We start from the raw sequence: 14056 nt of genomic DNA, 5'->3' as shown, positions 1-14056 counted from the left end.
CCGCTGCTTTCAGATGCTTAGCATCATACAGCTGCTGAAGTAAAGGACTCTGCCCCCTTAAGGCACATGCCTATGTGCACATCAAGTGGTTTCCTCACCTCTGTCAGTTTCCCACAGCTGATTTTCAACTGGGAGAGGGATTCAAGTCCAAAGGAACAAACTGCATACCCTCACAGTAATGCCTTTTAAGCCGATACTGAGCATCCTGGCTTTGAACATGAATTTGACCTTAAATCGGTTGACTTGGACCAGTTACAGAGGCACTGTTCTGAGAGGAAACATTGCCAAGTCAGACACAATCCTATGGAAGGCCACAACTGCTAAAACAACTGCATACACACAGTGCAGAAAAGCGCAGATCTGCCTGATACAAATATTACTACACAGGTAGCCAAGGCACCCTCAGAGGCCTCCCTCCTTTTCTGGCAGGAAAAAGGGTGTATTATGCAAACTTACAGTGTCTCTTGGAGTAAGAATAAAGAAGATGGTTCAGTGGATAATTATTACAACAGCAAGGGAACATATAACCACTCTAGGGGAAAGGTACAGGTCACATGCTTCTCCACTCCACCTTCCAATAGTGTCACTATGTGCCCAGCTCACCTTCAGCCTGCTGTCCTTCTGCCTCAAGCTCCTAAGTGCTGGGGTTACAGGTGTGTGCCACCAACAAATCACATTTCCTATGGTTTCTTAGCCACTCCCTTCTCCACTGCCTTTGATTTGTTTAATTTTATTTGTTTTTATGAGATGGGGTTTCTCTGTAAACCTTGTTCTGTAAACCAGTCTGGCCTGGAACTCACAGAGATCCAACTGTCTCTGCCTCCCAAGTGCTGGAATTAAAGACACGTTTTAGTGATCTTTAATTTGATCTCAATCCTAAGGGAAAGGAAAAACTGGTCTTCATAGAACAAGAACTTTGGGATGACAAATGTAGAAGACAAAAAATGCCATTGTGTTGCTGGGCCTGGGACACACAGTGCCAGTGCCAGCCCTGGGGGCCTGAGGCAGCAGTGCTGATAGTTACACATTGGGACTAGCGAGTCTGAGGCTGGTCCAAGCCAGTCAGACACTCTCAAAGAAACCAGTCTGGGTTTATTCGAAGGTGGAAGTGGGAAGGACAGAGATTATGAAGCTGTGTATGGGGGCACATGGGTGAAATCCCAGAATTTAGGAGGTGGATCTGGAAGAAGCTCAACTCCCAAGCCAACCTGGACTCTAAATAAATAAACGCCATACACACACACACACACACACACACACACACACACACACACACACACACACACACACGACTGCCCCTGTTAGACACATGCCACTAGATGAGCTGGACTCCACAATACATACGAGATGAGAATATTGTGACTGCTGAAGTATCAAATTATCAAATACTGCACGCAATACAGTGATTATGACCCTGTCAAGATGAGATGACTTTGAACAAGAACTGACTGTAACACAAATGGGCAAGTCTGGTTGTTTCTGGTGTGCTTTGAAGGGTCAACTGGATGTGTCAGCCTTGGGCAACAACCGGGGAAGCATGCAGACTAAAGTGCTCTTGTCTCCCATCACGTTCCAACCATCGGCATAGCTCATCAACATGTGACACAGACATTGGCAAGATGGCCTCCTCCGCACCTATGTGATGGCATGCAAACACTCCCCCACCCCTGCACACACTATACACACACAATAAAAAACTACTTTGAATATTGAGCTTTCTTTCCCTAAGAGATGAAATTGATGCTAAACAGGAGATTTAAGCAAACCATATGTACCGAGTACAAATCTCCTAAATGAGATCTCTTATAAACCTAAGATAATAAAAACCTTTTCGAATGAAAATATCTTTTAGTACTATTTTCTACACAGAAATTAGCAAACTGTATCCTCTGCCTCTCAAAGTGGACAACTCACATTATGTCAAGTTAAGTCATTTCTCAGATACACAGAAACTGCTTCAAGAAGACAATACTACCACACTATTCAATCCCCGTTATCTGATGAAGTCTCCTCATAGTTACTAATGATGTTCAGCTCGGCATGTTACCAATTACACACACACACACACACACACACACAAACATAATAATGTAATCTCGGTTTAAAGTGTCCTTTTTTTTAGAAGTTAGGAACTAAGAGGTGTATATTTTCGAATCTATATTGTCCTCAAGGCTCTCCAACAGGAAATAGACATAGCACGGAGCAGGGCTTGTCACCAAGCAGTTCTAGCCATCTCTATGTGCTTAGGGTGTTTGTCAGATGCAAGGAAATGTGGAAATTTTAGATGTGTATCTTCAATGTGTATATATTTTAGAGAACATAAAACCTGTCTTAAGAAATCTAATGGTATTTCAAAATCCTTACTCAAGAAGGGTTAACACACAGCACTACATTTCCTCAGTATGTCCCCATGTGGACCAGAAACTGACCTGCACATCTAAGGAGGCCACAAGTTGGTATCGCTCACTTGACAAAGAGAAAACTGCAATTCTGAGAGTCAACAGCGCCCAGGCCTCCTGACAACAAACAATTTCTGTGTAGGTTCCTTTCCAACATTGTTGGTCTATAGATGCTGGAGAGGCTAGCTGGCACTGTCCAGTATCTTTGTTTTTGGGAACAAGCTGTGGAGATCACACTGTTCTCTGTTCTAAGTTTTACTACACTGAGACAAGTTTTCAGGCTATGACTTGCTCTTGGTAACTTTCATTTCACAAGGAGCACTGGGCTCCATTTTGAATACTGAAAAAGAAAAAAAAAGCAGGGGGTTCTGCAGCTTTCTGTACACAGGATACCATATCTGTCCAGCACTGCCCATGAGGTACAGACTGGTAACCTATTCCCCCCATAGCAAAAACGGTGCCGCCTATAAACTGATGAAGAAGACTGGAAACATGGGAACATACAGACACATGAGAATGGGATCAGAGAAACCAGGCCCAAGAATTTATGGAACACATCAAACAAAGAGTAAAACTCCCCCCCACCTGGATTCCGTAAGGACGAGGACACCTACAGTGTGACGGCACTGGCCTGTTATCTGACCATCCAGTTATGTTCTAAGGGACCCATAGGCTGAGAATTCTGACTGCAACTTTATTTCAGCTATAACCCCAGTGGTGATGCAGCAGACTATACCTGTGGCCCTTCCATCATCTGACCATTGGCTCCTATCCTATGCCTTACTTCTCAGACCTCTATGGTCTTATACCTCACCTTTGCAGCTCTGCTCAACCCAGAGACCTTATAGCCTGGCTCTGTGTAGCAGCTCTCCAACTGAGTTCCTTCTCTCTCTAGCTACCAAAAGGACTGCTTCTGTCTATATTAACTCTCATCCTCTGCTTCTAGTAAGGACCATTCTAACTCCTGGACTCTGCTGTAGCCTCATTAACCCTTTTCTAACCCACAAACACACACGTTTATAGAAACATTTACTGTGTTGTGTGCATTATGTGATATGAAATATTCAGGCATAGTTCTCTTACACCACAGTCTCAAATAGCTGATGTTGGCCTCAGGCTCTTTTCACAGTGAGTATAACCTAGTACTCCTGGTCTTCTTCTGCCTGTATCTCCTAAGTGCTGGGATTACAGGTATGTCACCACCCCTGACTCAGCAAAGCACTGATCAATACAGCAACATTCGGGGTAATATTTTTTTGTAGCTTTAGAATGTAACACCATAATTATACTGACAAAACCACTTTTGACCAGCAAAGATGCTGACATCTATAATATACAAATCTCATCAAGATCCCTGAATGTCCACAATGAGAAAACTATGATAAATTTATATATATATATGCTAATTTACTCACTCAGGTTTTCTGACACCCCCACCCCTTACACTTCACCTAGTGGTATAGAGCAGGAGCTGGCAAATATTTCCCGTTACTAATATAAATTTTATTTACAAACTCAGGCAGTAGGCCAGATTTGGTTCACAGGGTGGTGTTCTGCCAAGGCTGGCCCAGAGCAGCAAGTTTTCAAGCTTTTGCTTACTCAGAATCACCTACTTGGCAGCTAATGCAAACAAATCCATCTTTAAACTTCTGCATTGAGAGGGTCTGTAGGAGCCCTGAGATTGTGTGGTTTTTGTAAGTTCCCAAGAAATGCTGATGCTGCTGGTGCAGAAATCTTATTCTGAGAAGCACTTGTATAGCACAGTGGTCTATACCACGCCCCCTGACAGGTGAGACAGTGAAAATCTAATTAAGCAGAGACCACAGGTTGTAAACCTGACTGATACTTTTATAGAGCATTTCTTATGAGGACTTACTGTTAAGTGCCATAATGTTATCTGTTCCTGGATGGTGGAAATTTATTCCCATGCGTCCTAGAAAAGAAAGCAATTTTCTTTTAAGCACAAAGAAAACATTATCCAACGTAATTATTTCAAGCACACTGAAAAATATAAACATTACAAAGCACTACAGATTAAGCTATAGCAAAGCCATCAAGGCCAAAGCATCTACAACAACTTTTAAATCAAACACAGACATGAAAAGTCTTAAAACAAAGTCAAAGTCTCAACACAAAATACAACCAAACAAAAAGAAGCTTCCGTTATAGTCTGAAATTTGTACATCTCCAATATTATAATTTAAACAAGTCAAATTCCTGGGTTAGCGTTTTATTTAAACAATCTATTCATGCCCTTTGAATTTGGGCATCAAAAAAGAAATTTAGAGAAGTATATAAACATGAAGTTTAGAAAGAATAAAAAAATATAGTTTCATAATGGCTCAAAAAATGCAACATAATTACTAGAGGAGCAAAATGAAGATGTAAAATGTATCCAAATAAGCAGGGGAAAGACTGACATACAGTCCTGAATTCTTAAGTTGCCCCAACATTGCTTCTGTTTTAGGGGTTTGGTCTGTACTGATGGTTTTTTGGGTTTTTTGGGGTTTTTTTTTGGTTTTTTTTTTTTTTTTTTTTTTTTTTTTTTGGTTTTCTTTTTTCCTTTTATGACTTTGTGGCCCTAGCTGATGTAGAGCTCATCACATACACCAGGCTATCCTCTAACTCACAGAGATCTTGTCTTTGCCTCCCACAAGCACTGGGATTAAAAGCATGCACCACCATGCCTGACCCCATCACTAACTACTCTGTGACAAATGTGACTATCCAGATTTTCATCTTTATGAGTAATATGGGAATTGAAACTTCTGACCACATCAGTTGGTTTCTGATCGTGTACACCTCTGAGGCAAAGAATCTTTTTTTTATTTTTAATAGGCTGGCAAACTGAACAAAAGCCAAGAGACAACAGAGGCCTGTGTCCTGCACACCCTACAATATTTATTCAGCAGTCCTGATTGTAAGATCATAAATAGAATGGTCCACTGAGGTAACGAGGGAAAGACGTGGGGAACGGAGTGATAGAGTGAGAGGCTGAAGTACAGAAGGAAAGGGTCAGAGGTACAGACAGAAAGATGCAAAAGTAAAGAATGACAGATGCAGGCATTTGCTGCTTTTCTTCATTATCAGAGATAAAAATGGGTGTATCAAAAAATAAAAATTAAACTCAGAGAGTCTTGTATATGAAGAAAATGTACTATGTAAGATTTCTTCACCAATTCCTCCAACAAAATAGGTATCAGTAAAACAAGGTTTGATGGGTGTCTTAGTCAGGGTTTCTATTCCTGCACAAAAACATCATGACCAAGAAGCAAGTTGGGGAGGAAAGGGTTTATTCAGCTCACACTTCCACATTACTGTTCATCACCAGAGAAAGTCAGGACAGGAACTCAAGCAGGTCAGGAAGCAGGAGCTGATACAGAGCCCATGGAGGGATGTTACTTACTGGCTTGCTTCTCCTGGCTTGCTCAGCTTGCTTTCTTATAGAACCCAGGTCTACCAGCCTAGGGATGGCACCACCCACAATGGGCTGGGCCCTCCCACCTTGATCACTAGCTGAGAAAATGCCTTACAGCTGGATCTCATGGAGGCATTTCCTCAGCTGAGGCTTCTTTCTGTGTGATAACTCCAGCTTGTGTCAAGTTGACACAAAAACCAGTCAGTACAGTGGGCTACCCCTGTAATCTGTAACTTGGGAGACAAGAGGAATACCAGGGTTTCAGGACCAGTCTATAGTTATGGAGTAATACCCTGTTTCAAAAAACAAACAGCCAAAAGGATACTAAAATAATAACTAGGGCAAATTTGCTATGTATTTGACTCTGTAAAGTTTCCCGGTACAGTTACTCTGAGAGTTATTTTTAAACATGTATTCTACCATTGAGATGTTCCTACAGCCCTAAAAATATGTTCATTTTATTTTATAGCCACTGCTTTAAAATGTCAATCATAGTTGGAGAAGGATAATATATATAAAGCTAAAGATGAAGGTTCCAGGTTTTGTTTTGTTTCACTACAGATACAGATTCCTATATAATTGTCAAAGGGCCAGTTTTGATTTGGTATTCAACTCTGTTACTGGGGACTGGAGGCAAACATCACATTGCCAAGCTCAAGACCAGGAGGAAACAAAATGAAAAAAAAAAAAAACAAAAAAAAACAAAACAAACAAAAAAAAAAAAAACTAAAGTTCTCATTCAACTTTACCACTTTGATTGGTGTGTGTGTGTGTGTGTGTGTGTGTGTGTGTGTGTGTAAAAATGGGAAATATTAATGCAATTGTCAAAGAATAATAAAGGAAACATTCCTAAATATACAATTTCGGTAAAAAAAAAAAAAAACTATTTCATATTAGCTACAAGCTAATTACTAGGAGTTTAAAAAGTTTCCCACTATTAAAGACACATTTACCATAACTTTACTTGTAGTTGTCCCACATGACTTCCTATGGGTTTCTAATTCCTAGGTCAGTTTAGAGTCTCTGAAAGTTACAGTCTATATCACATGCAGTGCTTTCTCCTACCACCGCCTTGATAAAAAAAAAACCACTTTCAAACATTTGTCACAACAACAAGAACCTTGACTCAATAAGAGAATCAACTGGCTTCAGTCAAGTCAATGTTCTTACAGCAAAAACGAAGTGATACCCTCTAATTCCACTTCATCACATTCTAGGGTAAATAACCACAGCAGCCAATTGCTGAGATGTCCACCTAAACTCTTATCCAGACTTCAAACTCACTGTCCACTAGAACTTAAGAAACAGAGAATCTCTTTACTTAGATGATGGCACACACCGACAGCCCCAGCACACAGGAGACAGGGGCAAAATAAAAATCGCAAGCCCAAGGCCAGCCTGAGCTGCCGAGTGAAGCCATCTCAAAAACCAAACAACGATAACATGAAAGTCAGAGATGGTGGTGCTCAGAAGAAATCTGAAGTCTAGGCCAGTCAGGGTTACACCGAGACCCTGTTTAACCAAAACATGAGGAGCAGGACATCTTCAGTCTTTAACCAGTGAATATTCTGAGGACAGTATGGGTCCTTAAAAGGCACCGAATGGTTCTTAATATTACTACAATAAAAGGGCTTGTCAAGGACATCAAATAAACTCAGTTGTAGTTGACCTTCATTCAGTTCAGTTCCTGTAAGAGAGAACGCTGAGCTTCACTGAAGCTGATCAAGTAACTTCTCTGCTTTCTGGAATGTTGCCCTTTAAGCCTCAGAGTTTGAGCACAGCTACCTGCCCCTTCAGACTCTTTCTTGAGGAGTTAGAAAATCTCACATTGAAAAGATGTTTTCATTTCTGCCCTCACTTGATACTTGCAACTCTGTCTTTCTTAAGAAGCAGAACAAGATGCTCAGACAGTGTCTTGCAGGTAGAAGGTATCACTATTTACAAGAAAAGCCCAGTAGATTTTACCTTTCCTGGACTTCTCCCTAAGGTTTTGTTTTGTTTTGTTTTTTTCCAGTGAATTTTGGATAAACAGGAACATAATCTTTTGAAGAGCTCTATGTCAATGCTAGAATCAATGACCTAATCCCTAGACTCAATAACCTAAATATAATCTAAGTTTCCTGCTAAATAGAATGGTTTTATAATCTAAGTTTCCTGCTAAAGTTACATGTGACATTTTTAGTTTATCTCTTCTTTATCTTAAGCTATAGTGTTTAGAATATAAAATGTAATATATTTTCATTGAATAAAAATTAGAACATGTGGAAAGTAAGATCAGTAAAGAAAACCACAGTCAGCTTTTATGGTTATCTTTTAGTATGAGATTATGCATGAAAAGCATGCAATCATTTCAGTCTTTTCTTAGTGCAGTGTACAGCTAAACTTTAATAATTTTTAAAGGATTTTTGGAAGAGAAAATGTGTAATGGGCAGAAAAAAAGCCTGATGCTAAATTCAGACAAGGCTGTTTCTTTTTGCTTCCTTTTGTTCAACAAATGCTGCTGTTGAATCAGCTGTGAAAACAGAACCAAGTGTGTGACATCTGGTGATTTTGTGACTGCAGTCTGGTGTAGCCAGTGTGGCATCTGTCACCTGTCCATGAGTCTATTTTTAACCTGTTCTTGTCAGCTAGCTATCTTTTAGTGCAGTGTAAAGTATAAGGTTTCAGAAGCTGGAGGGCATCTTTGGCCTTACTCAGTTAAATGACGGTGTGGAAATATAGCTCGGGCTGCCCCACTTTGCCCACATAACAGACAAGAGTCAGGGTGGAGACAGAGGGTGAAAAATGTAGTTACATTTGTTTATTTAGAATGAAAAAAAATCCTATCTTTATAAATTCAATTTATTCATATTTTAAAATCTACCTTATTTCAGAGCCCAACTAAACCCATACTTTTATGTGTCCAAAATTAAAAGCTGGAAATTTTATTAATTCATAACTTCTACTATGAAAGCCATTTCTTCAGCACACTAACACATCTTTCTCTAATTACCCACTACCCTAAATGTGTACTTCAACAGCTGCAAAGAGAATGGCAGTGCTTCAAGAAAATATTCTACTAGATTTTTGCCCATTTTCTCTATAAAGTTAGAGATAAACTTCCAGAGAAAAAGGACCATAAGGCATAATAATATGTATATAAAAAACACCAAAAAAATCTAGTAAAGTTGGATGAGCTCTCAAAGGCTAAGGCAGATTGGCTCCACAGCAAGATCCTGTCCCAAAACAACAAAATTGGGAGCGGAGGGAATGTTGAGGGTGGTGAGATGAACCAGCAAGTAAATACTACACTAATCCCAACGACCTGAACTCAATACCTGAGATGCTATAAAAGAGAGAACAGATTCCTACATATTCTGTTGTGAACTCTTTTAAAAAATTACATAAATAAGTTATTTTTTAAAAAAACTAAGTTTCTTTTTTAAGGCAATGGCAAAATCTGGTACTATAGTATAGTACTATAGATCTGTTCCAAATAATCAATAAGCAAAACCATGAGCTCAGAACTGAAATCAATGGACAGTTTGGGGCAAGTTTTTGTTTTGTTTTGATCTCCTGGAAGGGCAAGCTGTACTGTGGGCTGCAGGCATGTGCTGCCACCACATTGTGACTCCCAGAGATTCCTAAGTCCTTTGTCCTTGTTTCCTTAATTAAAGCTGTGGCTCCACTGAGTTAGAATTTAGAAGTCAGCATGCAGGTATAATCTTCCTTTTATAACTGCTAAGTGATGAAAATGTTGTATCTTAAATCAGGCAAGGCAAGGCATACCTTTAGCTGTGGCTACAAAAGTCTCAAAGAGAAGAAAAGACTGAGAATATGTGGACAAGAACAGTCACTGCTGACTCAGAACCGACCATGCCCTGGCAGGATGTAGGGTCTCTCTGTCTGTCTTCACTTTAGGCGCTGGGAATCAAATGAGGTTCAAGATGCTTGGCAAACTGAGCTACAAGCACAGCTCTGAATTGGACAATTTTGTAAACAGCAAATTGACATAGACTGAAAGAAGTTGACACTGAAATAAAACTAAGTAATGATTCAAGTTACTAAATACACAGCACATTTTCTTCTGGAGGAAAGAAGAAATTTTCTTTTCTAAAACAAGGGAAGCAAAAATTCCCAAAAGGAACCAATTTTGTGTAAGTCTCTGACATGTACCATTTCAACACAATGAATACAGAAAAATGTCTCTATAATGGAAAATGGGTGGCATTCATATCTTCCAAGAGCCTGTCAATTTAATGTGCTAAGGCACTATTACCAGAAATGAGCTATTTTTTTCCTCAGACTTTTTCGGTATACCTTCGAAAAGCAGGCCCTCAGTCTGGGTTCTCAACCAACACCTGTTCTTTTCATTTTTCAAATCTCAGTTCCATGAACACCAAAGGAAGAGGAAATTTAAATACTAGAAACAGTTCATCAGGCACTATCCCAGTCAGCAGACAAGAACCCTGACGCAGGCGTGAGGGCACAAGGAATGAAGGAAGCCCACCCCTTCCTCTTGTCACCAACTGCCAGCTTTATGGTGTTTTCCCAGCCAGAGGACGGGGTCTTGCTTTCTAGCAATCAGCTATGCTGTCCAAAGCATGTAGCTGCTGTTCTTACTTATTCTAGAAGGGAAGGTGACAGATCTGTCAAAATAATAACCACAGTTTCCACGTCAGAAGACAGTCTCATACCAAGATGGTACAATGATGAATCTTATTTTCCTTTTGCTCTCCTTATTTGAAACACTAGAAACCTTTTCCTCCCACCACCCTACCTCTGCTAATCCAAGGATTAATGTCGTCAGAAGCACCATAAGTAGTAGTATCACACCTTTATTCTCTTCTTGAAACCCTCCATCTCATCAGATTGAGGCATCTCTCATACAGAAGGTGTATATAGGACAAAACACACAACCTAATGCTTTCTCTCTGCTATAGCCAGACTGAATTAGCCCAGTGACTATGACAGCACACTATGCATGCTGGGATTCAAACCAAGGGCTTATGCACACACCGCAAGTGCTCCACCATCCATCTATACACACTTACACACTATATACACTTATATGTACAGAAGGTATTGCTCTGAGATACATCAAGACTGACCCAGCATGAGAACAAAAACAACAGGAAAACTGAGGTGTAATTACTAAACTTCCTGTTCTCTCACACTAGGTCTGAAAGGAATGACCGGAAGCAGAGCACTAGCGGTGCACATCTTTAATCCCAGACAGACAGACAGATCTCTGAGTTTAAGGCTAGCTTGGTCTACAGAGCAAGTTTCAGGACAAGCAGATCTTCACAGAGAAACCATGCCTCGAAAAAAACAAACAAATAAGACACATAAAACAAAACAACAAAAAAGAATGCTTGAATAAAATGATTTTTCACTAAATATGCCTTAAGTAATAGACACTACATGACTATCACTATTAACATACACCATGTCCACTTTTACACAACTATCACTATTAACATACACCATGTCCACTTTTACACGACTATCACTATGAACATACACCATGTCCACTTTTACACGACTATCACTATTAACATACACCATGTCCACTTTTACACGACTATCACTATGAACATACACCATGTCCACTTTTACACGACTATCACTATGAACATACACCATGTCCACTTTTACACGACTATCACTATGAACATACACCATGTCCACTTTAAGTATAGTGTGAAGGAATTCGTGTCATATTTGACTACTTGGTACCTAGTTGGTGGAACTATTTTGGAAGAGATTAGGAGGTAGCCTTGTTGGAGATGTATCACTAGGGCTGGACATTGAGACTGGAACCTCACACCAGTCTCCCCGACCCCTCCCTTCTCTCACTTCTCTCCTCCCTGTCTCTCTGACCTGCCTCAAGCTTGAGGTTTAAGTCTCAGCTACTGCACTAGCCCCATGCCTGCCTGCCATGGTGGTCCCCAATTAAATACTTCCCTTTGTAAGTTGCCTTGGTCATGATGTCTCTTACAACAGTAACTAAGACAACCATGCTATTCAGATGTACAGTTTTAAAAAGCCAAGGGTTATTTTTTCTTTCTCTACATGTGGCTTTTGAAAATGATGGTTTATCCCTCAATAATCACTACTTATCTAAGGAAAAGAAAAGCATCTGTTTGCAGCCTACGTTTAGCTATAGTCTGGTCAAGAAATAAATGCGTACTGGCATGGCTTAATTTGTTACAGAGGTAGAGTAATGAGCATTCCATTCTCCTGACAGAAAATTAAAGAAAATAGTTGCAAAGTTCCTTGTGCAAGGGAACTCATCTTCCTGTCTATTTTATATGGTGTTTTATTTTAATTACGAGGCTTTAATGAGGCTAATTAATATATCCAATTAATTAGCCAACTGGGGGCAGATAAAGAACTCAAATCCAGTTTGAACCGACTACAGTGTTAGAAAAGCTGTGTTTTGAAACTTCATCTCCTATATAGAAAATGTAGAACATCCGGGACCCTCTTAAAAAAGACTATTAAATACCTTTGCTATTCTAGGTACTAAGCCTACAGACGGCTTTTTACTTTTCTTTTTTGTCCTAGTATGTGTTGTTTGAATTTTTTGTATAGTTAATCAAGAATGTGGGGGGCGGGGTTCCTATAGAAGAAAAGAAAACTGAGTTCTATGAAAAATAACACCAGTGTAAACAAGCACCCCAAAATCCAACTCTGTACTTGAGTTTTAGACCCCTCCCCAATACACATATCCGCAAACAATGTTCCCACATGCAAGAGGGAAAAGATCAAGACCAAGAAGCTGAGGATGCACAGGCAAAGCATTTCCCAGAAGCCACACTGTAGGCACCCAAGGATCATCTATCTCCTGATGCTCAATGCATTCTGATGCTTCTAACTTTGGACCCATGGACCATCACTATGAACTTCCCTCAAGCAACATACTGACAGCAGTATTAGCTAGGATAAAAAAAAAAAAAAAAAAAAAAAAAAAAAAAAAAAAAAAAAAAAAACTAGAAAGTCTAAATTTAAGTTCTATCAATAAATTATAAAATCAGAGAGAAACATGGGTATTTATTACTATGGACAATAGAAAATAAAGACCTATGACTACACCATCACAATGTTTCTTGTGCTTTTAGTTAATTGTGTATATGTGCATGTTCATGTGTGCACAAGGATTCGTGCTTGTAGAGATCCAGCAAGAGGTCAACCTTGGGTGTCCTTCCTTAGGTACTGTCCACATGATTTTGGTGAGGTTTTGCTTTTTCATTTGTTTTTGAGATGTGGTCTCTTGTGGCTTTAAATTCATCAAGCAGGCCAGGCCCGTGGGCTAGTGGGCTAGTGGGCTAGTGAGTCCTCTCCCCTCAGTGCTAGGACTGTGAGCAACTGCTAGCACACCAAGATACTTTCCTGGCTTCTAGAGAGTGAGCTCAGGCCACCACAGTACAAGACAAGTACAAAGACTGAGCTCTCTCTCCAGCCTGGCTTTTTATTCTGTTCATTTTCTTTCCCTTTAAGGCTAAAGGTACTTCAAGCATTTTTTTCTCCTCCTCCTTCTTTGCTGTTGTTCTTTGTGGTTTTTTTGAGACCAGTCTCACTACACAGCTCTGGGTGGCCTGAAACTTGTTATGTATAAGCCCAGGCTGCCCTTGAGCTTGTATCATCCTCCTGCCTCTGCTTCCCAAGTGCTGAGATGATGATGTGTACCACCATGCCCAGGGTCAAAATATTTTCTTAAAGGTGCAAGTGATGTCATTGACCTCAGGGACATACTGATGTCATTGACCTCAGGGACATAGTGATGTCACTGACCTCAGGGAAGTAGTGTGTTTATAGAAAATCATACAGTAGAATATGAAAAAGTGGGAAGTTGAAACCATATTCAACTATAAAGTACATACTCAAGGTCTCTCAACTCGTGGGGCCATAATACATGTATGATGAAGCAGTGTATTACCTCATATTTGCTAGTAAAGAAAAGTCTGCAGAGATAGTGGGGTCTGTAATTTTAAAAGGCCACTGTGAATGGAAAAGGCATTTGTGTTAGTCTGTAATAAGATTACTACTCTCTTCCACGATGCCAGCGCTATACTTAAGATGGCACAAATAGCTTCTGCTTTGTCAGGATACATAGAATTCTAAAATACTATGTAGAGACTATAATCTAAAATACTTTCCTAATTTTTTACCTAGCACTCAGGAGGATGGAACAAGAGGATTGTCCTGACTTCCAAGATCCATCTGGGATACAGAACATGCTCTAGGACAACCTGAA

At 39.9% G+C, this 14056-nt stretch overlaps 1 protein-coding gene across 7 annotated transcripts in view; it reads right to left on the bottom strand.

Moving 5' to 3' along the window:
• The window catches only part of CPEB3 (cytoplasmic polyadenylation element binding protein 3), a 182813-nt gene that overhangs the window by 102775 nt on the left and 65982 nt on the right, over positions 1–14056 (bottom strand). For all 7 annotated transcript variants that reach the window (XM_080911222.1, XM_080911221.1, XM_080911223.1 and 4 more), the window contains one exon: positions 4276–4332. In XM_080911222.1, the coding sequence (XP_080767348.1) occupies positions 4276–4332 (57 nt within the window). The remainder of the gene's footprint in view (positions 1–4275; positions 4333–14056) is intronic.

The sequence above is a fragment of the Micromys minutus genome, assembly GCF_963924665.1.
Source record: "Micromys minutus genome assembly, chromosome: 2".
Taxonomy (NCBI): Eukaryota; Metazoa; Chordata; class Mammalia; order Rodentia; family Muridae; genus Micromys; species Micromys minutus.
This window is presented reverse-complemented; position numbering and strand designations above follow the sequence as displayed.